Consider the following 26,799-nt stretch of genomic DNA (forward strand, 5'->3'; position numbering starts at 1 on the left):
GTTTCTGTTGTAACCTTGGTAAATACAGATTTGTAACTGCTGATTTCCAAACCAAACCCTCTGCAATCAAAATTGCAAACATCTAACATGCATGTAGTTCATCATTATTCAAAATAGCTTCGTTTTCATTCTTTTTTGCTATGCAAATTAGGAAGTTTTTTTTTTTTTTCAGTTGAAAACGTTTCCATTTTAGTAGAATTAGGTACTCGCAAACGAACGAAATAGGAAAATAAATTCGATCAAAAACAGCCGGTGGCTTTGGTCAAATCTGGTTTCCATGTTAGTCAAACTGCTGCAATCAAAAAAAGGAGGTCAACAAACGAAACTGTTCAATGAATTCAATTTGATGTTTCTAGATAACAAAAGGATCAAGTAAGCTGTATGCCTAGCCGAGTTGTGTTTTTCAATTATCCAAACACACGAAGCCACTCCTTCTCTCTCTTTTCCCAGAAGATTATAAGCAATAAATAACAAAAGGCATCACTTTATTAAATCACTAAAGACCAAAAAGATTCAAATTTAATTTATCCTTGTCTTTTCATCTTCTTGTTTTGCTAACCCTGTTTGCGGATTTGTGCTCTGCTGTTGCTGCTGTTGCTGCGTCTGCTGTTGTTGCTTTTGTTGCTGTTGCCAATAACCTGGTTGTTGCTGTTGAGGAGGCATGTAGTGATGTTGTTGGTTACCATAGAATGGTTGCTGCATACCATATTGGGATGGCTGCTGCTGACTTGATTGTTGATATGCAGGGTAATTGTATGGCAAATGGCTATTCGTATTGTTGGCACTTGTACCAGGTGCGTATTGCGGGGCAGCGTATGCAACTGGTGCTCCTCCTACATTGTATCTTGTATTGGTTGGTTGAGCGACCTCTTGCTTTGATTCAATCTAAGTTTTATTAATAAAAAATATTGAGAAAAAAAATTAGCGCTTACCTTTGTGTCTTCAAGCTTAGGCTTGGTGTCAGCCACTTGGGGTGAAGTATTTGCGTATGACGCGTCTCCAGACTATTCAAAAACAACCAGGTGATTAAAAAGGAGGAAAGGTAAAAACAGAGATCAAACTTACTGTAGAGGGTTCATTAGGATCAGGAGCATTTAAACAGGCTTGAATAAGATTTTTTCCTTCTGGTTTTGTTACAATTGGTTGTAATTTAACGGTTGTGAAGGTGTAAACAAGACCAGTTTCAGAAACAACGAGCAACAACACCTGGGTTCCTGTCAAAGTACTTAACTCATAAGCCTAATAAAAATGGGTTAGTACCTCCATCTTGGAAATTACTATATATGTATGTTCATATACCTTTTTCATAATTCCGGCTTTTCTTTTAGAAAATGTAATGTGTCTTCTGTTCTTGTCTTCAATGTATTCGATCTTGATCTTTCTTCTGCCAGAACGTCTAGCAGGCTTTTCTGAATCAGTATCATTGCCAGAGTCTTTGGCAGGATCCTCTGTTTCAAATATTTTGCTGCTGTTCATTTCATGAGACATCTTTGGTAAGGGGGTCAGCGGGGAAAAAAAAGGAAAATCAATAAAAAATAGCAATTTTCTAAAAGCATAAAAACATTTGCAGTTTAATCGGAGCTATTGACGTATGCTTATAATTTTTTGGCGGATGCACATTCAAAAATGGGAGGTTTAGAAATACAGAGAACGTCTACTTGGGAAGCATACAGATGCTTGCTTTTATTTAATTAAGCACATCATTTTCGACAAGTAAAGTCGCATTTATAAAAAGTTTATAATACAATATATACAAAAAGCGACAGGTGAACGCGACATCTATTCCTGGAAACAGTGGGTCTAAGTAAGCTAAAGTAAAGAGCATGATTAGTTGTTTCTTGCAATATCTGAAATTCAATGCCACAATTAGAAATGGTAAATGGAGTGCACAAGACTTTTGCCTAATATGATGCTTTTGGGATTGCTTCAAGTACTTTGGTCTTTACTAAAAGCAGCTTATTAATACCGTAATTCGAATGAAACCGTCTTTCAAATTTACTGTAAAGCTTGTCCGCCAAAGCACACAAGCCCAGTGCAACAAATGGATTACAGCTACAACACTGAACCAAAGTAACATATTAGAGAGTTCACTCTTGCATGTAACCAGCAACTGACCAAAATTAGCCGAGACATTAATCAACGAACCGTACTAACCTATCATTCTGAGGCTTTGTTACCCATATATAAAAATTAAAGCAACGTTCTCTCTTGCAATTGAGGACGTAAAGCAAGGCCATGGGGAAATACTCAATGAAATACAACATGCTATATAGGCACCACTATATATAAATAACATTAGTTCAACTCTGGTTTTTTCGTTATCAGTTTCATAAAATGAGATGCAGTTTGGGCTCAATAGGCTTCTTCTTCTGTCTTTATCCAATAAGGAAGTTCAAGAGACTCATCGATTATCAATTCTCTCTATATTTTATTTCACTTTGAATCGAATACACACTACCAATACCACAAATGATAACTTGAGGAACAAGGCTGCAGAAAACTTCATTGAATAAGAATGATAAAAACTAAGTAAAATTTTATATATATCTTGAAATGAATATTTACTGATATCTATTTTTAAGCTATCAACAGGTTTATTTTAAACAGAGGAACATTGGAGAGTTCTGCTTGTCCTAATAAAGGACTACTTTTATTTGTTAAAGAAATGTAAGTATAAGCAAAAACTTTCAATCACTGACCTTTGTTATTAAACAATTCTGATAGTAAAGATATATATTTGGGTAAAAAACTCTCAAATACACAATGTCTATCGGAATCTGAGCTTTTAGATAAAGCTCTCAAATCCTTGCTACAGCACTTTATGTTAAATCTTTTGGATAAATGACGAATTGACGAAAAAACAAGTATCGATTTTCATCTTGATTACCTTCTGGGGGATGGATAGCCGATTACAGTTTATAGATAAGAGGAAATTCTATAAAGTTTTTCATTATGGAAATAAAAAAATAAGTCTCAGAAAAGCTTGCAGTATCAAGGAAATAAGCCATTGATTGAACCAAAAAAAAAGTTGATTTGAACACTTCCAACAAATAACAGACAACGAGATAAAATTTCCCGAACAAAATAGATGCAAACTGTATATATTTTTTTCATACTGAATATTTTATCTTTGTACAAATCGCCTGTGCACCTATTAGGTAGATTTACGGTACTTTCTTTAAGAAAAAAGTGTGCTCAGTGACTTTATTACAAACAATAAATAGTAATCAATATTAATTCAGGTATAATTACAACATCTCTTCACTATTTAAAGCGTCTTTAGACAAAGAAGCTGCTTGCTCAAGAAGTGCCTTGAAATTTTTGCAAAGATCATTTGACTATATACAAATGCAACTCTTTTTTGGGGTCAGTGTGCTCATAAAAAACCATTGCTCATACTGATTTGTTTTTCTTTAGCTTTCATAATAATTTTTTAACAAAACCTTATCGGCGATTTTATTCCTGTGCAGGATTTAAATAGCTTAACTAAAATGTAAGGACTGGTACATATCCATGTCCTAATGATTATGATACAATTAGCTTGGTTAAGTACATTCAGCACTTTAAAAAAGCTATGCAACGTTGGGAACCAGTTTAGTATAGTTAAATAATTTACCACTCCTCTTCCAATCGAGAATAGATTAATTCTGCAGCAATTGTGTATTGCAAAGAACAATGGTGTTAAAAAAAAATAAGCGAAAGATCAGTAACTTCTGCGGGAAACAATGACTTGTTAGACAAAGACAAGTCTTTTTTTTAATGAGCTTTACAATATATATCTGAAAGAAAAAAGTATGTCTCTAGCATCAATGATTGATGTAGTGAATTGCATATATGTACACTTGTATTTTGTAAAGATATATTCTATGATTCTGGTTGTGATCTATCTAATCTATTCATCCATTCTTGGGATATGCTAGGTAATGTCTGATGCTCACGTATTATTTGTGTTAAGGTAGGTACAGTAAACGACAACTTGAACTTTGTACATTTTGTTTCACTGTTTTCCTCTCCATCCAATTGTTCAGGGATGGACGTCAAGTGCGTGTTTCTGGAGAAAAAAGTCATGCTTGGTCTCCCGCTACTTGTGCTCGCTCTTCCGCTACTTATACTTGCTCTTGGTACATGAATTGATTGTTGTTTTACAGTATCCTGTACACATTGTATTGTATACTTTTGTATTTCATCAGGTATCCGTCTTTCGTTGACCTCATATCTGTAAGAAAGCGCACAGCGCCTGATTTGGGACATGTTGAGTGTATCAAATTTTTGTGTGGCCTGAATGAAATCAAGCAAGTCCTCCAACTGAGTCAAACATTGCAAGAGCTGTAATAATTGTGTAATAGGAGTCAAACAGTTGGAAATGGTTGTAGGGAAATCATGCATTAAGATCCAATCTTCCACCTGAGAAAAATTCATGCGTATTTGTATTGCCTTTGTTCTGCACAAATACTTTTTGTTGGTGATGATACGATTGAATACTTCGCAAGATATAAAATGAAAAAGTTGAGAAAATAATTGTGTGATGATAGATGAGTGAATTTGATAAGACTGTAATATGTGCAAAATAGAAGAAAGTAACTGTGTGATAGATTGAGGTGAAATTGTGTTTGATGCAGGTTGTATGATGGATAATCTAGTATTTTTACGAAAGAAAAATCGCTGCCAACTATCAGCAAACTGAACTTGGTCTATACCGGGTATAGTTTCATGTTCAAGCATGGCTGGGTGAATGATTTGCAATATTCTTTTTTCTATGTCCTTTGAGATGGCTGAAAATAGTTCAGACATTAGTTCTGATAGGTTAAGCTGCTGCTCTATTGTAGCAAACACAAGTTCTGTATCCTTTTTAAGATAGAATAACAATTGAGTCAAATTGCTCATCCAGAAGGCCAACAGATGAATTTTCTGGTCCTATATTAACTGATAAGCTTTATATGTGCAAAGAGTGTAATACACACGTACGCACTTGTAGACTTATCATATTGCGAATTCTGCTAAATGAACCAGTTAACAATTCTTCTAATTGTTCTAAAGTTGAGAAATGATAGGCATATCTCGCAGCCAGAAATATCACATTAGCAGGTATATACATGTCTTCCGAGTTAGATAAGGGCAATTGAAAATGAGTGATAATTAAATCTAGTATAAAATCTAAATCATCCTCTTTAAACACAAGCATTTCATCGTAAGCGCACGTATCCCACTGAAACCCAATTATATTCTCCGTTAAACCGTGCGAATCAAACTCGTGTTCACTTGAAGATGAACAGGTACTCGTTTTAAGAAATAAGCTTGACACACTAGAAGATGTACTATCTCTTGGATCCTCCGTCACTTTTAAGCTGCTTGAGTCAACAAAGTTAAATACAGATTTTCCATTCATCGATCTCATTTGCGGAGATGCACCACGATCTAATAATAATTGGGCAAGTGATAAATGATTATTATTAGTTGCCCACATTAAAGCAGACCATCCAACTGAAAAGGAACAATAAGTTTATCTGTTCTTCATTTTCTCTTTTCCTAATTTAATAAACGGCTTACGACTATCTTGAATATTGATATCTGCGCCTGCTTCGAGTAAGAGTTCGATGACTTGAATTTTTCCAAAACATGCTGCATAAATTAATGGCGGCATATCTCCTGCATTAATATCAATGTGAGATCTTATTTCTTGATTTGACAGCATTTCTTTTAATTTAGAGATGTCTCCAGTGGAAGTTGCACGTTGAAATAATAGTGTCCAGTTATTTGAGGAATCTTGTACTTCTTCCTCATTTGTGTCATTTAAATTGAGTAGTTTATTTATTTGTCGTTTATTTTCGGCTATTCTTGTTGCTATTTCTTCAAAAGTCAAGTCTTCATATTCTTTTGATAATAAATCTCCTATTTGGTCTATCATTGAATAGAGAGAGAGAGAAAAAAAAGAAAAATGGATTTTTGATGAAAAAGGAGAAGGGGTGAAGTTTATTTAATTTTTATTTATTTTTAATTTCAAACTACGAAACTTGTTCTTTTTTCTTTTTTTTTAAACAAAACATAATGGGAGTCGATATCCTAGAGTTTTGTACGCCTCCTGTTCCAGGTCAAAAACACAAGTATTATGGAAATGCACACAATAAATATATAAAGCTACCCATCACTCTCACTCACACAAAGATACAAAAACCTGTTTCTTCAAATAACACACTTCACTCTATTGCTACTTTGGGTAATTTGAGTTTGTTAAAACAAATATTGCCTCTTTTACCTGCTCCTCAAAAGGCTGCCAATGAGCCTCATCCCTCAACTGGATTAACTCCTTTACATTTTGCTGCTTCAAGAGGTCATTTAGAAACTGCTCAATATCTTGTTGATGACTATTCAGCTACGATAGATGCAAAAGATAGAGAAGGCGAGGTATGATAATTAATCATAAAAGGAAATTGTTGACTCTTACTGTCTCTCTCTCTCTCTCTCTCTCTCTCTTTTGAACAGACAGCTTTATTAAAAGCTGCTTATAATGGACACCTTCAAGTTGTGAAATATCTTTTATCAAAAAATGCCAATGTTCACTCAAAAGATAAAGATGGTTGGACCGCGTTACATAATGCATGTGCTAGAGGATATTTGCCTATTGCACGTTTACTCATCGAACATGATGCACGTGTTGACGTAAAGAGCAAAATGGGACACACCCCACTTAGTAAAAAAGAAGAGGAGGAATACACTGACTTTTAATCTTTTACTCATCTTTTTCTTTAGTCAACGCCGCTTCAAAGGGTTATGTGAGCATTGTGAAATACCTTTTAGAAGAAGCACATGCAAATCCTCTGATAAAAAATAGCTTTGGTGAAGCTGCTTATGATGTGGGTGCGGCTGCTGGGGAATCCTATATTTGTGATTTGCTTTATAAAGCAGGAAAACTGTGGTGGGAGATGCAACATACAGATTTGTATCAATTACTTGATTATCATGTTACTGTCATGATTATTATCTATGAAAATGAAAAATCATCTTCTATGTTGGGTATTTTATCCAAACCTTACTTTTCACCCAATACACTCACTCGACATGGTCCCTGGTCTCTCTATCCTTCTAATGAGCCATGTACAAAAGATGAAGTCCATTTACCTCAAAATGATCATGGCACTTCAGATTGGTTTTGGCTCACTGATTGGCAAATTGATTTCAGTGATCCACGTATGGATTCTAATTCAGGTTGGCAATATGCTCGATCATTTGATGAAGCAGATGAAAGTTGGACATCAGTAGCACCCTCAAGTGGATATGGATGGGTAAGACGTCGAAAGTGGATTCGAGTGATGAAACGTAGAATGGATTTATTAAAAGGAAATCATTTGGGCAATGTTATGCATGATGAGCAAGACGATTATCTAAGTAAAGCTGAAGACATTGTACAAAATTCCAAACTGGATTCAACAATTTCAATCGACACAACCAGTCAAGTTCAGCAGCTTACAATTGAATTACGTGCGTTGGAGGAAGCTGTTCAAGTACTTCGTGCAGGCATAAAAAATGACGGAAATCAATACAGAATACACCAAGCTACTACACTCCTCACTTCTTATACTTTACAAATTGATCGATTCAGCAAACAGATTGCTGAACTTGCCCCAACTGTCTCAACACCCATTTCTCCTTTACTCCAGCAGCAAAATTCAGAGCTTGCCCGAGCACTGGACTTTACAAACAAGAGAAACTCAAATAATACGATGAATAACACAATAGCAACTGTAGCAACAGCTACTGCTGCAACAACAACAGTATCTACATCAACAACAACAACTAGCACAACCACGACTGGTGCTGCTGCTGCTACTGGCACAGCTGACTTGGATTCAAATCCATGGTCCAGAGAGACCGCGATCATTGTTAACTGGCAAGACAATTTGTTGGAAAGCTCTAGTCTTAGTCAAGTAGATTTGATTGGTCATGGAATTGAAGAAGTAGAGGTTGATCCACCTCAAAGAGAAATGACAGCGAGAGAATACACTTGGGAATTGGATGCAGAAGTTAAGGAATGCAGAGGTTGTAAACGACGATTTGGTTTCTTACTTCGAAGACATCACTGCAGATGCTGTGGTATAATTCACTGTGATCGATGTTCTATGTCCCGAGCTTATCTTCAACCCTCTCAAATCCTTCAAGATCCACGCGGACCATTTGAATCATTGGAAGTATTATCTTCTCAACATCAACGTGTTTGCGATAACTGCTATGCTAAACTTGGCGGATTACCCCCTTCATAAGATACCATTCATTTTTTTTATTCCTTCAAATTAATAAGAAAACAAACTTAATATGTGCAAAATAAAGATATCATAACGACTGGAGAAGAAATTGTGCTTATCATTATTTAAGAGCCCCCTTGTTTCATTAAGAAAAGTGATTGCGACCAGTCTTTTGTGGAGTGTCATTCAAGCCCTAGTTTAAGTCTCTAACAAAGTATTATTATTATTATTTTGAAAAAGCTTTCTTTCACTTGCTTATAATAACTAAAAATTTAATGGATACAGTGATTATTTGCTTGCCTTTGGACTTGACATTTCAGGATACATTTTGATATCAGCAGTACTCTCAGTCATTCTGACAGTGCCAAACCGTTAAATTTACAACATAAGAAAGATACAACAGATCAATTTGTTTGAAGAGCGTATTACAACTTACATTTCCATCCGCATTATATCCATTCTTTATCCGTAAACAAAATTAATCTACATGTATGGACTATAGTGTTAATTTGCTGACGTCTTGTAGGTTTATGGGTTAATTGGGGTAAAGTTTGCTTGTAAAACTTGATTTAAAGTTAAGATTGCCTTGTAGGCTGTTGTTTAATATAGACTTTAAGTGGATGCTTGATAAGTAGTGACCTCCAAATCTTACGTGTAAGATCAATACAATGTTTCTTGATAAAATAATATAAAGGAAAAGCAAAATAAGATATCAGGATATTTTTATTAGTAAAGTTGGTCTGCTTGTTGAGTAAAGTATAAGATATAAAAGAGCTTGACTGATCCTTTTGCTCTTTGGTTGAATGACTGATATATATACATATTTTTTTTTTTTTGAAATTTTTTTTATACTGAAGTTTTTCTTCTGCTGACATTTTTCACATATTGACTTCGCGTGATAGATGACTTCCTCAAAATGGTTCATGTAACTCCTTTACTTGCTACTAGGTCACAGTATAAAAGAACTTGACTAAAGATTTTCTTCTTTGACTGAATGGTTGATATATATATATATATGCTATAATTTTTTGATTCCAACATTTTTCATTTCTTTGACTTCTTTCCTTTTCTTGACCTTTTTCATTCTATAACTTCTTTATTACAATAATGTAATATTGTTGGGCTTATGAGGTTAAGGTTTAAATAAGCAGAGATTTGAGTTGTAATTGATATAATAATTGACTTCATGTGAATTAGATTTGGCTTGATTCGTTTGATATAGTAACCACCAGACCTTGTAAAGTAGACCAATCTTATTTTGATTCGTAAAAAGGTAAGGTAATGTAATAATGGTTGAAATATTTTTAAAAAGACACTGAGATTTATATGTTTTTGATTTTCATATTTTTATGCTGCTTTTGGTTGTTCTTTTGTTTTCTTTTCTTTTTTGTCCTTGAATTCCTTTGCTATTAGCATAGCTTCGTTTGCTATTGAGATAGCATCTCTCCTATAACCATAGGTCTGTAATTTTCCTTTTACGTGTTGTAATAGCTTGTTTTCTATTTAGGCCTGGTGTATTTATAGAGAGTTTAAAGTAGTTTTAAATATAAAGTAGTTATATTTGAGTATTTTATTGATAGGAGTGACCACCAGATCTTGTTTTAAAGTAGATCAGTCTTGATATAAAGATAATAATAGCTTGATATGAGCTTTAAATTAGATACAGTGAAGATATCTGGCTTCAAGGGACTTGACTTGTTCTTGGTGTTTAGTAAAATAGTAATAGTAATAAAAGAGATTTGCTTTGAATAATATTTATTTAAAAATAATCAAAAGTAAGTGAATTAATTGTTTTTATGAACTTTATAACATGCTTTAAATTTAAAGCATGCCTTGATTTTAATGCACCTTCTAACTTTTGTACCTTGCATTAATTTTTATGTATCTTCGGGTCAAAAATGATAGTTGCATCTTTACAGTGTGTTGCAATACCTCTATTTTGATTAAATAATGTTATTTTGTAGTATGTTTGGTTTGGGTTGTGTGTTTTAGAGAAGTTTTTCTTGAAATTTTTAGAGTAAGGTACTGTAGTGACCACCAGATCTTTTAATTAAGATCAAATAAAGGTAAAGGTAAAAAAAAAAAAAGGGATAAGGAACTTTTATGAGAAGGTTGCCTGTTTATTGAATAAAATATATAAAATAAAATGTGAGTAGAACTGTACTGTCCTTTTTCTTCATCTAAATAGTTGGGATATTTATATTGTTAAATTTTTTTTTTTTCTTTTTGACTTTTTTCATTTTTTGACTTCTTTGTCACAATAAAAAAGGACAATCTTTGACACACCGTATTTCATTCAAATTCCATAAAGAAAACTCTCTGTGATCAATCGTGACACATTTCAAAACAAAAAGAAATAATTATTCGATTGAACGACATCGAAGGTCCTGCCGAGACTCGAACTCGGATGATAAGATTCAGAGTCTTATATGCTAACCAATTACATCACAGGACCTCTCCGGTTTTTTTTCAATTTTTTTGTACTTTTGATTGTTATATAATTTCCCGGCTAAATAATTTTCCGGGTTCATCTGTTTACAGGAAGCTAATTAATCCATCATTAGTTCGATCAATCCATCCAAGATAAACAAAAAACAAAGACTCTCACCTTCTAAAATCAAAATTCCGTTGAGAAATCCAGAGAATACTTCTTTAGACAGTCAGAAGAAGAATATCAACAGCAATAAAGTCTCCCCAGACCCTGAGCCCTCTGCCGCCAATAAACGCACCCTCGCAGATCGTTCTCCGCCCTTGCTACCTGTTGGTCTTGATCGTCACCCAATCGGCAAGCTAAAGTACAGTATGGATATAGTCAATATCACTAACCCTACCACCACCACTATCTTGACAAACGAGCCAAATTTTCACTTTGTCCCTGCCACTGCTCCCACCAGACTATTGTATAATGGTTAAGGTAATAAAAGATGAGATTGAAACAAAAATAAAGAAACAGTTTGAATACTTTTTGGGACTGATTTTTATTTCAATTTAAGTTAAAGTAAAAATGATTCTAATTGAAGGCAGGTATTTATATCTTGTTGAGTGAGTGACTTGATGTCTTCTACTGTGAGCGTTCTTCTAATCTTCAGATGCTTTAGCAAGTGTCATCTATAATTATGATTATGAAAACTTTTCATTTGTACTTTTGTATGTCTGTCATAGATTATCTTTTATTTTGGGAATTTCTCACTGATTTGAATAACATTGTTTTATGTATTACTTCAATTATGTGAAAGATTAGCAATATTCATGACATTGGATTGGATTTTGTTATTTTAGTTGATATTTCTTCTTATCAAAGAACTCTCATGAATGCAATACATACTCTAAAAGAATATGTTTAATTGGAATTGACTGCATGATCTTATTTAAATAAACTTATATTTTATTTTAATTATGATCTTGTATTAAGACTTGTATTTATTAATGTCAACTACAATCAGTTACTGTTCTACAACACAGACCACTCATTAAAAAGGATAAAAATTGATATTGACAATCGCAAAAGAGAAGCGCCATCTAAACCAAAGAAGCCTACCTCCAAAGATATCGCCACAGGCCTTTACATGCATTTTATATAAAAAGCAATGGATGAAATATGTTTTGTTCACAAAAATAAAAATGGAGATTTCAATAGGACCCAAAATTATATATGACTTTATTTAATAATATAAGTCCAGAGTTTATATACTTTTCACGGTGTAGATATTAATATATGTACTATGCAGATGGCAAAACTCCCTAAGCATTATACAGGGAGCTAAACGCTACATGTTATTATGCAGATCTTTACATGATTTAATATAAGCGCTTGCTCCTCATTTACCAGTCTATTTTGGTAGATATATATACATATTAATAAGTCATCATTTCCATATACTCACACCATTAATCGTTAATAATGCTTGATTGCTGTACAATGATTATCGTTGGAGCACAACACAAAGCTTGTCTGTATACAATCGTGTGTCAAGAATACAGTCTGGAAAAAAGCAAGAGTTTAAATCTGTTTGTCTCCGTCTAGACCTAGTAAAAAGGAATATTGGGAGGTTGCAAGTGGTTTGAAGCATATAAGTAACATAAACATCCTTTGCTCGTGTTGTTATTTAGAAACCCTGTTAAAACGGTTTTAAGATTCATACTAACGGAATCGTAGCAAGTATTTTTTTTTCAACTTGTAAGTTCATTAGTACTGTATGTATTTTTGTATGCGACATTTTTTTAAAGAAAAAGATACAAATATAAGCTTAGTTATTACTGCGGCCAGTATATGTTTTCAAAAATAGCAATTAAAAGTATTATTAGTTTTCTTTGATATGATACTCCATAGATAAACTGAGAATAAAAATCAAGTGTCTGTTAAACGATGTGATTCTATGGATAAGTAGACTTTTTTCGTATGTACAGTCTTATTAAGATGGGCCAATGATATGGATCAAGTGCTTATGTGAAGTTATGAATTGGCTTGCATAGTTATATATACATTTAACAAAGAGATAAGTACAAATGATATATATCAACATTTACATTGTAAAAGGCATATGAATTCTGATCACACATTATTAAGTAAAATAGTCTTATACCTTGGTCTTATTAAACTCTTATTCTTTATTGTTATTTCGTAAACAAAACACAGCATATACTAAAATATTTGTTGCCAACTCAAAGTTTCGTGTATAAAAAGCTCTGCATGACAACACAAATTTCAAGTAATGAATATAATTTTTATTTTATAGGTTTGCTAGTCTTTTTTTTCATTAATATTTCTTTTTTCAATTTATACAAAACAGAATGGCAGAATCAGATATACATTGCAACGTATTGCAATGTAGAAGGCCTCTTTCAACAGAATCACAAGTAAATAATTATTAATCGATTTATGTGTTCTAACGATGATATTATTTTAGGCATGTGTCACATCATGTTCACGTACGATTAAAGAAATTCAAGTTAAATACCTTATATTAAACCTATAAACATAGACATTTTTTGTTTAGAATGCTCCAACAGGATGTTTACTGAGGCCCTTGTTTGTCCTGCATGCAATACAACCTTACCAGATAGGCAACTATGAATTTATATTTTGTATAATCAGTACAAGTAAAACTTTTTCATCCTTCTTTTATAGTGGAGACATCGTTTTGTCACAGTTAAATCCAACAGAGCGATACAAATCTGTAAGTAAAAAGAAGATTGCCAATAGGATGAATCTTCCTTTTACATTTTTGTTTATAGTCTGTGCTGGCTGGCTTAAAACCCGAAGTTATACTTGACATTAGTGGTAGAGCTATAGCATTTTATGAGTATCAACTTTCTCAAGAATTATGCTTCAAATCAATATTACAAAGCAATATAGAACAAAAATACAATACTTTGAAAGAGCAATTTAATATGATGAACCGAGACTTGAATCATATTATCAAAGGTGAAGATGAAGAATGGTTAGAGTGCCTTATCTTATATATATTCTCTTTTTTTTTGAAGTTGAGAAAGAGAAACAGACAAGTACAAGAAAAACAAAGTTCAAGCCAAAGCATGTATTCTAAACCAGTCTCGTGTAGCTTCATTAAGGGAAAAGGAATTAGAAAAGAAAAAGTGTCAACAAATAGCTTTACAATTAGAAGAAAAGACAAAGCAATTTCAGAAATTACAAGTAACGATCTTTTCTTTAGTATATTGCTTGACAAGCCATATAATTTATATTAGAGTATGTATGAAAAATTAAAAAGAAAAACAATCGTACCAAATATACAACAACAACAACAAAACTACAATCCTATTCCAACAGCATCATCTGTCATCACGTCAGTTTCAAGAATGGTAAAACACAAAATATTTATTCCTTTTTCATTCTACAAAAACTGTTTAGTGTTAGAAGGCAACCTCTGTTGCTGCTAATCAAACAGCAAATGAGAGTCTTTCTAAGATCAGCCAAGCAAACCTTCCAACAGCTTTTGTACCGGTGCGACCGCCAGCAATACACGTGTCTAGTGCAGTCAGGGGTTTACCACCTTCAGCAGGAATGGATGTTGGTAGAATTCCGTCTCCTATAAAATCAGCGTATTCTGTTCAAAGTAATAGACCACTTTTGTCTATAAATAGAATGGTCACATATCCTGCTACAGTAGTTAAAGAAGAAGACTCTGGAGTCAGTCGGCAGCATCATCGTCATAAACATCGTCGTCATCGTGTGAAGAAGATGTAGAGGTGGTGTCATTTAAGAAGAAAAATAAAACACTGGTACTAATATAAATGTACCTTATTGACCCCATTTACCCTTTTTTTTTCTTTATTGTTTTCTAACGAATGATAAGAAAAGGACGATTGGCTATAAAGGGGGAATTCAGTAAAATTATAAAAAAAAATCATAAAACCAATGGATTTATAACCGAATAGTTATTGCCGAGGTGTTTGAAATCACCTGGTGTCATGTTACGTTTTAAGAATAAAAGCTATGATCATGAATTATAAAGGAGTAAGTTTGAAGGGTAATGTGGATACTCAAAGAAGGTTTCCTTTGCAAAGTTACCCTTGAAAGAACCCTGAAGTGATGAATCCTGTATATCCTGCAATTTATACCCTTTGTAAATTCATAAAATAGAAACTGTTTTAAGCTCAGGCAATTTATAAAGAACATGCTCACAAGACACACTCGTAAAAGAAAAAATGATGTATTAAATGGCAAAAATGAATAGATCAATTGTAGCCAACATACATTTTTGCAATCTGGGATTTAATAAAACGATCGGACATTCAACTTTTGTTTTTGGCAACTTAACAATCTCTCTTTCTCTTTCTCTTCTTTTTCTTTCTCTTCATTAAAAACCAAATGGCAGTTTTCAGTCAAATAAAGAATTTTATAAAGAACTCCTATATTGGAGGTCAAAAGTATGAAACAGCTGCTAGAATTGTAGAAGAAGAAAATAAGGCAAAGAATACTATGCCAAATTATCCAGAACTTGATTCATATCGATTGACAGCGAAACTTGGAGAGTAGGTTAATAAAACAATGTCGAATTCAACTCAAGCTCATATGCTCTGTATAGTGGTGCATTTTCTAGAGTGTATGAAGCCATCAAACTAGAAACAAACGAAAAAATGGCCATCAAAATCGTTAGAAAGGCCGAAATAAACACTCAACAGGTATTTGGCTAGCTTATGTAAATGATAACAGGGAGTTAACATTTCTCTGTACAGAAAGCGAGTGTCTTGAAAGAAGCACAAATTATGAGAACATTAGACCATCCATCGATTATTAAGCTATTAGATTTTATAGAAACAAAAGACGTAAGATATGCATCATTCAATTGTGCACGTACTGAATTATATACAGCATTTTTTTCTAATATTAGAATTATGTGAAGGAGGAGAGCTTTTTCATCAAATTGTCCGACTTACTTACCTCAGTGAAGATCTCTCTCGTCATTGTATCTATCAAGTTGCAGACGGTATTCGATATTTGCATGAAGAAAAAGGGATAGTTCACAGGTACAAAGAAAACCCTGACTAAACTCCGTAATATCAACTGAAAGCAATAAATTAGAGATATAAAACCAGAAAATTTACTTTTCGTACCTATTGACTTTATGGAACGAGACACACCTCTATCGATTAATGAATTTGATGAGCCCAAAGAGGATGAAGGAAAGTTTGTAGAAGGTGTTGGCGGTGGTGGAATTGGCCAAGTAAAAATTGCTGATTTTGGTTTATCCAAAGTGATTTGGGATCAGCAAACAAGAACACCTTGTGGTACTGTAGGTTATACAGCTCCAGAGATTGTCAATGACGAGCGTTATTCAATGTCGGTGGATATGTGGGCTTTAGGTTGTGTTTTATATACTTTGCTTTGTGGCTTCCCCCCTTTTTATGACGAAAGTATTAGTATTTTGACTGAGAAGGTAGCAAGGGGCCGTTACACCTTTTTGAGCCCTTGGTGGGACACTATTTCTGACGAAGCAAAGGATCTGATTACAAATTTACTTTGTGTTGATCCAGAAAAACGTTATACTATTAATCAATTCCTTAACCATCCTTGGATGAAGAAACAGGTAAGAGAAAGCAGAGTTGGTTTATGTTTTATTTATAAAACATGTAATTTATAGAAAGTAACCCAGGCTAAAGAAAGTGACACGAAAACAAAACCTACTCTTTCCAGTGACTTGTCCACCATATTAGATGATACAGCATCTGAAAATAATAAAGATATCACAAAAGATCAACCAGAGACTGAAGCCGAAGCATATAAACGTATGGTTTTGGAGCGCAATAGAGATCAAGAAGAGTTGGAAGCAGCTGTTCCCTCATCCAATATATCATCTGTTGTAAATTCCCGTGTTAACTCACGTGCGCCGTCTATCGTTGCGTCTGGTGCGACCACTCCTCGCAGGGATTTATTTTCGGGTGTGTCATCTATGAAGGAAATGTTTGATATTTCTTACACTGTTCATCGTATGACTGAAGAAAAGGCAAGAAGTAAAAGCTTAAAGGGAAACGGTCGGGATGATCAGCGTGCATTATTCAAAAATGCTATAAGCTCTCAAGGAGAAGAAAATGAAGGAGAAACAACAGAGGAAGAATCTACTGATGAAAGTTCATCCATACGAACTACAGCAAGCGATGGAAAAGTAATGAGGGATAAGCAATTGGAAGCATTAGAGAAAAAACTAGAGGCAATGAGTCATGTGGACTCTGTAAAGAAAACTAAAAAAGCAAAGTCAAGAAAGCATAATAGCTTTATTGAATTAAGCATGGAAAATTCAACTTTATTAGGCAGAAGAAAGAATCCTCAAGCCAATTAATTTTTCGCTTTGCACAAAGTGCCAATAAACCGCTGGTCGGTTAATGTTTATTGCATATTAAACAACCATTCATGTTTCACAATAAAGACAATACTATCATAAATCATTTATTCTTTCTTTTGAAAATTTTTGGTAAGGCTTTCTAATAGTTTCATAAATTAATTTTACTATTTATTAAATAAGATTAAAAAATCATAAAAAGTGTCTCTATATAATTAAATATGTTTGTTATTAGTCATGCAGTTGAGAATAAGTAAAAGAGAAAAACGCCGACTGAGTAATGTTGAAGGATCCATATGTTTGGCTGATGACAAATATATCTATAGATAGGCATATTACTTGATCATTTTTACTTGCACGCAACAGAAAATAGCACAATAAATTATGTTGGTAGCAGATTTTGAGCACAATTGTGTCTTGTTTAATCATGAATAAGAAGAGATCAATCTCCAATCAGAGATTATCGAAAGTTGCATATTTTAAAGTGGTATAATCACAGCCAACAATTTAAAGGTCCAAATCGAATGATTAAACATAAGGACACACGAAAAGAAAAAAGACGAGGGAGTGTTTATCTACAGTTCTAGCATATAAAATGAATTGAAAGGATGAAGAATACAATTTTCAATTAAAAATGATCCTCTTTAAATAACTTTTTTTTTTGATACTGTACAATCGAGTCATTCTTGTTTATTTATCCTCTTTGTTTCAAGAAAAGCTATTTTTAATTTAAAATAGTGTTTACACCTATTGTTTCTTTTCTCTCTGCTAGCATATAACTTTGCAAGCTTTTGGTTTAAAGATCTATTCTTATTTCTGCTGTCTACCTTTCTTTTCTGTTCTTTCCTTTTCGTTTAAGAGTATGGTTTGTATGTACAGTATTTTGTTTTGTTTTGCTCAGGAAGAGATCATGAAGTTCAAATAAGGGACATTGTGCTTTCGAAACATATACCGAGCAAGGGGTAAGTTACACTTAAACGTGTGTGCAACAAATTATATGAATATGTTTCAAGTTGAATGAAGTTAATAAAGAAACGCATTCAAATGATTGCAACATTTCAAGATTAATCAAGCCTTGACTAAGATAAGAAGAAAATGTGGTTATATATTCTCTCTGTTTATTTATGGGGCATTGACTTTTCATATAGAAATGAAGTGGACAATCATATGATAATTAACATCATGTTTACCCCGTTTTGCCTTTGTTTATCTTCAATAGCCACAAAAGAAAAAAAAATGCAAGTATTGTATTTTACTCCAACAATAAATGGGCATTACATTCACAAACAGTTTGTATTTTTATTAGTAGCAGGCCCATAGACTATATCGATCAGATTGGTTTAGTCTGCACTTTCAATATATCTATCTAACCCTTCATTTTCTTGCTTACTCGTATCCAGCTTGAAACGTATTTTCACAGATAAACCCCTCATAAGTTTCAATGAGTATCTTTACTCGTTTCAAAACAAAACTGCATGCTCTTTTCTCTGAATCAGGCAAACAAGAAAGTTTAAGTTACAAACGAACAGTTATGAGGTCATGATTGTTCAAATGTATTAGTCGCATTAATTTATTATCAAACTATTTTTATATGGAACTTTTCCTAGAGTAGACATCTTAAGCAGCAGGAGAACCAACCTTTGCATAAAAAATAGCGAAGATGGAAGTGTGAGACCAAGTCAAGTCTCTAGCACCAGTAGAAAGCCCAGTAGAGCGGTCATGTTCTTCAGAAAGAGTCTCATTGATATATGCGTGGAACTTGACTGTCGCCAGGAACTTTGCTTCCAAGGCAACGCTTTGAGTAAGATCATCCAAATCAGAAATGCCATATGTATTGGTTTTGTCTGCTACAGCAGGAGAGTTAAACTTTTGAAAGAAGGACAAGCTAATGTCGCTCATAGTAACACTCTCGCTGTCGATCCACCCCTTAATAGCGGGGTAGCAAAGTTCGGCAAATCCATTCATGGCCAAGAATCAAGAATTACCTCAGAGTCATTTAATAATCTCTGATTTCGTTTTATTCGCTGAGCCCTATTCTTCAAATACCTTCGAGCTTTGCTTGTTGAAGTGAAAAGAAAGGATAACCATGCAAAAGGGAATAATGAAATTGATTTACTAAAACTAGACAAAGAAGTGCAGATTGGCATTAACAAGTTCATATTTCAAAGGGTTGCCAACGCAGAAGTAGTTGGATTACTTGTTAAACGAAGTAACATATATTCGTAACAGCTACTATACTATCACTAATATATGTTATAAATCGTATAGCAACAGCTTTTAAAATGGATCTAAAATACGATGGCCAATATTGAATGATGAAGATAAGCGAGTTTAACTTTATTGGAATGACACCTGATGATATTTCGCTTTTGCCCACCTTAATGGAGAAACTCAATCAGCTCAAATTAATGGTTTTTAATACAATTTTTACGTAATACTGATGTATTTCGAATAGGAGATTACTAGTAACACAATGAAGTACCTTTATGAAGCAATTGAAAATAAAGATGACCAGGAGAATTTAACCATGTATATTAGAATACCATGTACAAGTCCAATGCACACAAAAGTCTCCCAATAAATGCTTTGAATGATGTTTGATTATAGTTTATATATATATGTATATCTCGTCATCAATATAATCTTTGCTCAATATTATCAAGGCCGTTCCTCTGAATCGAATACATATGAGCTTTTTTGAAAGTCAATTTGTATTCACTTGTCATAAAGTTATAAACGGCCGTCTTCTCTATTATTAAATTAGCAAACTCATTCGTCAAACTATCCATGGCTTGGTCAACTACAGCAAATTAGTTATTATCATAAAGGCTGATAAGGCGCTTTTTATGCTCTTCGTTCAAAATCGAAGAACGACTCACTTTTTTTCCATTACTTAGCGCTAGAATATCTGATGAATTTCCCTGGCCCTTTTTAACCCAGTTGTAAATCGTTCGCCTATTGACACCCCCAGTTGGTTGCTGCTTGCGCTGAAGTTATGGCTTTTTCGTAAACTAAAAAAAAATAGTTGTTCTTTGACAGCACTACCATATTTCTGGCATGAACGAACTTCCTTTTCATCTTCTTTATCATGCTTCTCATGTAGGCTTCATTTTCCATTGTGGGGGTTTCCTTTTTTTTTTCAAGTTGTTTACAGTCCAAATGCTCATCATAGGTGACGCTATAATCGACGGGATATGCTTCAGTATCAGCATCCATCTAGAAATACTCATTTTCATTTTCATCTACAACTTCACCTTTCCCATTTTCGTAGATAAAACATACGCACATTACCGCTTTAAATGCATGTAAGTAAAAGTGAGAATCTATTTGCAAAGAGTGTGTCATCTGATTTAAGCACTTGTGAAAATAATTCTATGTAATTTGTTTCCTGAAGTGTGCTAATAATTCCTGGAAACAGTGTAAAGATAATGAACTTGGCAAAAGGAAATATAAAAAACGGAGCAATTCAAATAATCTATAATTTCTGTGTAATGTTATATAATGGTTGTGATTATACACAACTGATCATTATGCATCAGCATCTTCTGTCGCCTGAATCATGTGCGTTGCACTTTGAAGTCGCGTTTTTGATTACAGGGTCCTTCAAAAGTCACGCATGATTCAAACTACGAATTGCGCCCCTTTAGTTGTTTTTTCCCTTTGCTTTGTAAAAAAAAAAATGACAATGTCCATTGCTGACATTTTTGAGGACTATGTGGAGAGTAAGATAATGCATAATGAAACTAGAAAGTAGACAAGCTCAGCTTTGCTATTTAGGTCTTCAGAACTTGCCCTATGAAATTGACCAAAACATGCAAGAGTTAAGACGAATGGACGAAGAATTCCAGCGTACAGTTATTTTTTATGCTTTTTAAAAGAAAACTCAGTGTGTTGACAAAGAAAATTAGGTTTTAGGGATACTTATACGAGACATAAAAGAATCTATGCAAAGATATACAAATCGAATACTGGACCGTCTGATACCAACTTGATTACATCAAAATATCAACTTGAAAAAGACTATAAACTCGCGCTTCAGAAGCAAGACCAAAAGATTGACTTGACAAAAAAGATGTATGACCTTATCTCTCGGCATATTGAACGCATTGATTCACAAATGGCAAAGAATGATATAGGTGATGATTGGATGGGAAGAAAGATGTATGAACATGATGAGTGGAAAAACACTGAAAGAAAACGGCCATTGCCTCACTCTTATAGAAAACGGTACAACCTCATCTACTTTATATTGCTCCCCATATCTTTTTTGTAACATTTTTAATACTGATCTAGGCGTACTGTACCCTCTTTTAGAGCAAGTCTTGGTGAACAGGACGGTGTTTTCCCAGTGATGGGTATCGATCCAAATGAACCCAAATATTGTTACTGTAACCAAGTATCCTTTGGAGACATGGTTGCTTGTGATGGTGAAAATGTAAGACAAAAATTTCATAGCATGATTTGGATTAATTAATCTGCCTATTTGTGACAAAAGTGTGAGAAAGAATGGTTCCATTATGCATGCGTAGGACTCTACGAACCCCCAGTAGGAAAATGGTATTGCAGCGACTGTGTTGCAGAAGAAGGCTACAAAAAAAAGTTGAAGAAATTCACTGATGATATCTATTAACAAAAAGAAATACCCTCACGCCCAATTATTTTGCATTCAATATATAAGCACATTTTGTATATATAACAAAAAACATTTATTATTTTGTTTTTCTCTTTCTTTCTATCGTTCTAATTATCCTTCTTTTTATCTTTATCTTCATCTTCAGGACAAATTTTGTCTTTGAATTTACCAAAGGCATTCTTAAAGAACCCTTTGTCATTCTTTTTACTCTCTTCATCACTTTCGGGTGACATCTTTGGTGATGGTGGTGGTGTGTCAGGAGTGGATGTCTTAACTGGCTCTTCCTTTGGTCTATATTCTTCATCTACTAAACTAGCGTATTCTTCAATAATTTCTTTTTGTCTTCCTTTTAAACTTCTTGGGAATTTGACATCAAGTGTCACAATTTGGTCACCGCGGGTTGTACTGCGAAGACGTTGAATACCACGACCTCTTAATGCTATGTTGTCACCAGGTTGAGAACCTGCAGGAACCTTCAATTCAACATCACCATCTACCGTTGGAATGCGAATGCGACCACCTAGCATTGCCTTATAGAAAGGAATCTTGGCATCAACAAAAATATCAGTGTCCTGTCTGCGGAATATCTTTGAGGGTTGAATCTATGCATACAAACATGTTAGAATCCAAATACAATAAAAGCTATATACTTGGGTGTTACATTTAATGTGACAAATAGGTCACCGTTGGGGCCATTGCCCTTTAATGGTGCATCTCCTTCACCAGCAACTCGTATTCTTGAGCTTTGATCAACGCCAGGAGGAACAGTCACCTGTACAGTCTTGCGTTCTCTTACTTTACCCATACTGTTACAGGTAGAACAGCCACAGCCAGGAGGAACAGAAAAACCTTCACCACTACATGATTGGCAAGTTGTCTGCATACCAAATCCACCACCCATCATAATGGTTTGTACACCTGAACCATGACAAACCTTGCATGTATCCTTACTCTTACCAGGCTTAAGGCCACTTCCTCGACAGGTTGTACAGTTTGTTACTCGATCGACATCAACAAATTTGGTTGCACCCTTGACAGCCTCCATAAACGTCAATGTTAAAGGGGTCTGAATGTTATCACCTGCTGAAGCTCTGCCAAAGGGGTCTCTAGAAGGACCACCACCACCAAAACCACCACCAAAGAATTGACTAAAGATGTCATTAGGGTCAAATCCACCAGGGAAACCACTTCCATGAAATCCACCACCGCCAGGTGCTCCTCCCTCAAATCCATGCCCAAACTGATCATATTGTTTACGTTTTTCATCATCAGAGAGTATTTCATAAGCTTCTTGAATTTGAACAAATTTCTCACGAGCATCTTTGTCTTTGTTGGTATCAGGGTGATATTTTTTAGCAAGCTATTCTGTATGTTTAGCCTTTTCTCTCTTAACATATTCTTTTCAACTTACACCATAGTAAGCTTTCTTAATCTCACTTGTGCTTGCGTTTTTCTTTACACCCAATATTTCATATGGATCTTTCTTGGCTGAGGTAGTTGGCGCTACATTCAAGAGCATGTCAATATTTTTCTCGTTTTTCCTTTGCATAATTTTCGAATTTACCAGTTGCGTGAAAGAATCTCTATACATTAGCTGTTAATATAAAGCAGCTTTGTATCTTTATTTGTTACTTACCTTTTGATATGTAGGTGTGAAGGCACCACCTAAAATGCAGTGTCCCTCTATTGAAAGATCTGTCAAAAAAAATGTCAAAAATCTCTATACTATTTACGTTTTTTAGCTGTGCTAATAAATCGCTTTGCTAAAGGTCTATTTATAGCTTCCTGTCCTCTTAAAGTTGCTGCGAAAAGCACTGAGGCTTTTCTCCAATGAACTCGAGAAGCCATAATTTATTTTTTTGTAATGTAAGAAAAAATTAGAAAAGAAAAGAAAAATCGGAGAGAGAAAAAGTGAATACCAGGGGCTGCAGAAAATAGTAGAAAAAAGAGCCTGGACAATTTTATTTTTTAGTGATTGTTTCTAAGCAGTCTATCTTCCTCCTCTCCTTCCTCTTCTTCATCTATCTGTGTCAGAGGGCTGGAGCACATCAAATTCGTAACCATCAGATCTTGATTGTTGTCTATCAGTCGTGGGGACTACATACCAATTTTTACGCTTAAACAAGCAGAAGCCAACCGCTAAACCTATAACAGCCATAGATCCAAAGATAGCGTATACAACAGTCAAATAATCATTCACATCTTTTGCATTATTTGGTATTTGATCTTCTTCTTTTTCAGTAGTAGATGGTTTGCTATCAGGCTTGATTCGTGTAGGCCTTGAGGGAGTATCGTCAGCGTCGGTAGGCGTAGAGGTAGCAGCTGTTGAAGTCATTGATATTTCATGTTCCTGATCTTCATGGTATCCAATGGTGGTGTGAATAGGAGTTCCTTTAAACTCTGGATCTTGTTCACCATATAAAGTCAAAGTCCAATTTAGCATATGTCCTGTACTTTTTGGGTTGCCGACATCATAAACACTCAAAACCCAATCACCAATTGGATCCTCTTCCCTATATTTTCATCCAAAAATTTTAATATTATCTTCCTTTTTAAAATTTATCAATTTACCAGTGCTTAACAGACATAAATTTCCAATTCAATATGCCATCTTTACTTTTGTCCAGTATTCTTCTGGTGGCCAACTCGGATTTCACGAGATGAGGGCTTTCTAAATTAATCACTAAGTCACCACGTCTTTCATGTTCAATGTTGACAGTAGCTGTGACATGTTCTAATTTAAGTAGCCCAGCTGCCTTTATCATTCCTTCTGTGACTTTGACAATGCTCTTGAGTGCTTTTCTAGTTCTCAAGCCTGTCGAATCAGGAATTGCTCTTTTCTTAACAGGACTAGGCAGTTCAAGCCATGTTTGTTGGTTAACTGATTTGAATCCCTTGGCTGCTTCTACTAAGGCATATGCATCTAGTTTACCGTATCCAAATTTATGATTATAAATTCTACCCGAAGGCAGTTCTTTCCAGTCACTGTCTTCTGTACTAATGGGTACAGCTGTTTGTACGCATAAATGCTGCATGTCTCGCCAGGTTAGGTCAGGCCGTACCGAAAGCACAAGGGCAAATATACCAGCTGCATTAGGTGCAGCTGCTGAAGTACCACCATGTCTATCAAAGCAATCTTGGCGGCCTACATCTGTTGTTTGCTATAGGGCAATTTTTTAGTTTTCAATGTGCCACGCAAGGATGCAAATATTACAATGTATTCTCCGCTACCACTTGAATAGGTAACAACAAGCTGAGCAGAACAAGATTCAGAATAAGCAGGATGTTTATTGGTATGATCAATAGCGCCCACAGTGATGGTATAAATACTGTTTGTGTATGCATCAAAATTACAGTTATCACCCAATGTGGCCCCATTACCCGTTGCAAATACATAGATTGACCCTTTGCCATCTCTTCCATTTCGAACACCATTTGCTATGGCGTCTGTCAAGATAGCCTTGGGTGCTTCCATATTTTCACCATTGTCAGGCGGACCCCATGAGCATGAAAAGATATGATTATGTTGATAGTCGTAATTGAGTGCGAGCGCTTCATCTGCATCTGTTAAATCTCCGGAAAGAATGCGGATACCTAGAAAGTATGGAATAAGCTCATCAGGCTGACAAAAAAAAGCCTCTTATTACCTGCTACTTTAGATTCATAAGCAATACCAACACCACACGCATTGTTCTTGACAGCAGCGATTTGCCCAGCGCATCGTGTGCCGTGGGTATCGTCCCAAAGTTTTGGTTTAGGCAAAGGCTCATGATCATTGAAGTCGTAAGATCCTTCGGCATACTACATAAAAAACTTTTTAAATTCCATACTCTATTTTTTTTTGTGATGCTCATAAAAAATCAAAAAAATGAAAATGGAGCTTACAAAGTTATCTGCTAAATCAGTGCTGTTGAAATCTAAACCATCATCAAGGATCACTACAGTTACACCTTTGCCAGCAATACCTTGTTTCCATACACCTGTCACATTAATATCGTTGCCAGGATTTTTCTGATTTATCTATGTTGCCAACCAATGCGTTAGTACTCTTATTATTATGAAAAACTGTATTGATTACCAAATGCCACTGCTTGTCAAATAATGGATCTTTGATATTTAATTCCTCTCGAGTTTCTATAACTATTTCTTTTGGTGTAAGAGGAGGTATAGGTTCACGTTTTACTCGTCGTTTGGGTATTTGTTTTTCTATTGACTGAACCTTTGTCCATACTTGTTCATCTCTTTTCCACTTTGATGCTGACAATCGTTTGTATTTATCGAAATCTGTCAATACTCGATCTTCTTCGTCTCTTTTTTGAAATGGGCTCTTGAGAGAGCTGACCATGTAATAAGTATCTAGTTCGCCCACTTGTCCTTCTAAACGAACTCCTAATTGTTGAGCAATCTGCTGTACTGCTTCCAATTCTCCTTGAGGCAAGTGCAAGGTATAATAGTCTCGGTTGGACTCACGTTTCCCCAAGTATCTGGCTTGCACTACGGCAAGGGATGTAATAAAGGTAATAAGCTCCGTGAGACTTGAAAGTTTCACCATAGCTACTGTTCCTTCTTGTGTAAAAAAAAGAAATAAGGTGATTCATTTGGGCTGTTCATTTATAGTGGTTGTTGAATTCTTTCAAAACTCAGATTAATATTAAAAATATAAAAAGAACACAAATCATAAATCACTATTCTGCAACTATCTTCAAACAAAAAATGTATTTCCTTAATATCTTAGCTACACAATAATGTCCTTATTTATCAAGGCTTAGCATAATGAGCATGGAAGTTTTAAAATATTTAGCAAGTACTGTAGACACAACTCATCAATATTATCATAAAATGAGAAAGAATTTACACTTTTTATATACAAATGTAGACAATCAGATTTTATTAGCTTTACTCTGAAAACTACACCATTGCATTTAAAATACTTTCAAAAAGCTTCATTGCCTTGAACAATATGAACAGTACTACATTCTGCATACAAAAAAGCCTGAATTCAAGATCATCAAAGCTCGGCATACGCTATCGGAATTTCATTTTCAATGCCCCCATTACTCAAATAACTGTTAATAATAAGCAAAGAATAAGACTATTTAAAAAGAAAGCTTGAAAGACATAAAAGCATCAT

At 34.5% G+C, this 26,799-nt stretch overlaps 12 protein-coding genes and 1 non-coding gene across 13 annotated transcripts; 6 read left to right on the plus strand and 7 right to left on the minus strand.

Moving 5' to 3' along the window:
- Positions 1-519: 519 nt before the first annotated feature.
- On the minus strand, positions 520-1,488 carry RO3G_06121 (uncharacterized protein; the record flags this gene model as incomplete). Its single annotated transcript, XM_067660711.1, has 4 exons — positions 520-885; positions 933-1,004; positions 1,066-1,239; positions 1,300-1,488. The coding sequence occupies 4 exons, from the start codon at positions 1,486-1,488 to the stop codon at positions 520-522; spliced, it is 801 nt and encodes a 266-aa protein (XP_067516812.1).
- A 2,376-nt stretch (positions 1,489-3,864) lies between these two features.
- Positions 3,865-5,692, minus strand: RO3G_06122 (uncharacterized protein; the record flags this gene model as incomplete). The annotated part of the gene is made up of 3 exons (XM_067660712.1): positions 3,865-4,914; positions 4,970-5,415; positions 5,548-5,692. The coding sequence occupies 3 exons, from the start codon at positions 5,690-5,692 to the stop codon at positions 3,865-3,867; spliced, it is 1,641 nt and encodes a 546-aa protein (XP_067516813.1).
- A 353-nt stretch (positions 5,693-6,045) lies between these two features.
- Positions 6,046-8,255, plus strand: RO3G_06123 (uncharacterized protein; the record flags this gene model as incomplete). The annotated part of the gene is made up of 3 exons (XM_067660713.1): positions 6,046-6,402; positions 6,481-6,688; positions 6,748-8,255. 3 exons carry the CDS (start codon positions 6,046-6,048, stop codon positions 8,253-8,255), a joined length of 2,073 nt encoding a protein of 690 aa, XP_067516814.1.
- A 1,329-nt stretch (positions 8,256-9,584) lies between these two features.
- RO3G_06124 (uncharacterized protein) lies at positions 9,585-10,108 on the minus strand (the record flags this gene model as incomplete). The annotated part of the gene is made up of 2 exons (XM_067660714.1): positions 9,585-9,736; positions 10,102-10,108. The coding sequence occupies 2 exons, from the start codon at positions 10,106-10,108 to the stop codon at positions 9,585-9,587; spliced, it is 159 nt and encodes a 52-aa protein (XP_067516815.1).
- Positions 10,109-10,619: 511 nt separating this feature from the next.
- Positions 10,620-10,692, minus strand: RO3G_19066. The gene has a single exon. It is a non-coding gene; the product is annotated as a tRNA-Gln (tRNA).
- A 2,336-nt stretch (positions 10,693-13,028) lies between these two features.
- RO3G_06125 (uncharacterized protein) lies at positions 13,029-13,510 on the plus strand (the record flags this gene model as incomplete). The annotated part of the gene is made up of 4 exons (XM_067660715.1): positions 13,029-13,094; positions 13,145-13,186; positions 13,366-13,414; positions 13,473-13,510. The coding sequence occupies 4 exons, from the start codon at positions 13,029-13,031 to the stop codon at positions 13,508-13,510; spliced, it is 195 nt and encodes a 64-aa protein (XP_067516816.1).
- Positions 13,511-14,340: 830 nt separating this feature from the next.
- RO3G_06126 (uncharacterized protein) lies at positions 14,341-14,442 on the plus strand (the record flags this gene model as incomplete). Its single annotated transcript, XM_067660716.1, has 1 exon — positions 14,341-14,442. The coding sequence occupies one exon, from the start codon at positions 14,341-14,343 to the stop codon at positions 14,440-14,442; it is 102 nt and encodes a 33-aa protein (XP_067516817.1).
- A 624-nt stretch (positions 14,443-15,066) lies between these two features.
- On the plus strand, positions 15,067-15,392 carry RO3G_06127 (uncharacterized protein; the record flags this gene model as incomplete). Its single annotated transcript, XM_067660717.1, has 2 exons — positions 15,067-15,230; positions 15,284-15,392. 2 exons carry the CDS (start codon positions 15,067-15,069, stop codon positions 15,390-15,392), a joined length of 273 nt encoding a protein of 90 aa, XP_067516818.1.
- Positions 15,393-15,823: 431 nt separating this feature from the next.
- Positions 15,824-17,035, plus strand: RO3G_06128 (uncharacterized protein; the record flags this gene model as incomplete). Its single annotated transcript, XM_067660718.1, has 2 exons — positions 15,824-16,285; positions 16,340-17,035. 2 exons carry the CDS (start codon positions 15,824-15,826, stop codon positions 17,033-17,035), a joined length of 1,158 nt encoding a protein of 385 aa, XP_067516819.1.
- Positions 17,036-18,652: 1,617 nt separating this feature from the next.
- Positions 18,653-18,934, minus strand: RO3G_06129 (uncharacterized protein; the record flags this gene model as incomplete). The annotated part of the gene is made up of 1 exon (XM_067660719.1): positions 18,653-18,934. The coding sequence occupies one exon, from the start codon at positions 18,932-18,934 to the stop codon at positions 18,653-18,655; it is 282 nt and encodes a 93-aa protein (XP_067516820.1).
- Positions 18,935-20,714: 1,780 nt separating this feature from the next.
- Positions 20,715-21,665, plus strand: RO3G_06130 (uncharacterized protein; the record flags this gene model as incomplete). Its single annotated transcript, XM_067660720.1, has 5 exons — positions 20,715-20,757; positions 20,813-20,884; positions 20,944-21,262; positions 21,329-21,470; positions 21,531-21,665. 5 exons carry the CDS (start codon positions 20,715-20,717, stop codon positions 21,663-21,665), a joined length of 711 nt encoding a protein of 236 aa, XP_067516821.1.
- Positions 21,666-21,775: 110 nt separating this feature from the next.
- RO3G_06131 (uncharacterized protein) lies at positions 21,776-23,187 on the minus strand (the record flags this gene model as incomplete). The annotated part of the gene is made up of 3 exons (XM_067660721.1): positions 21,776-22,270; positions 22,465-23,028; positions 23,080-23,187. The coding sequence occupies 3 exons, from the start codon at positions 23,185-23,187 to the stop codon at positions 21,776-21,778; spliced, it is 1,167 nt and encodes a 388-aa protein (XP_067516822.1).
- A 498-nt stretch (positions 23,188-23,685) lies between these two features.
- RO3G_06132 (uncharacterized protein) lies at positions 23,686-26,220 on the minus strand (the record flags this gene model as incomplete). The annotated part of the gene is made up of 7 exons (XM_067660722.1): positions 23,686-24,181; positions 24,240-24,678; positions 24,754-24,829; positions 24,883-25,262; positions 25,316-25,469; positions 25,554-25,688; positions 25,747-26,220. 7 exons carry the CDS (start codon positions 26,218-26,220, stop codon positions 23,686-23,688), a joined length of 2,154 nt encoding a protein of 717 aa, XP_067516823.1.
- Between the last annotated feature and the right edge of the window lie 579 nt (positions 26,221-26,799).

Source organism: Rhizopus delemar, genomic scaffold (genome assembly GCF_000149305.1).
Source record: "Rhizopus delemar RA 99-880 supercont3.4 genomic scaffold, whole genome shotgun sequence".
Lineage (NCBI taxonomy): Eukaryota > Fungi > Mucoromycota > Mucoromycetes > Mucorales > Rhizopodaceae > Rhizopus > Rhizopus delemar.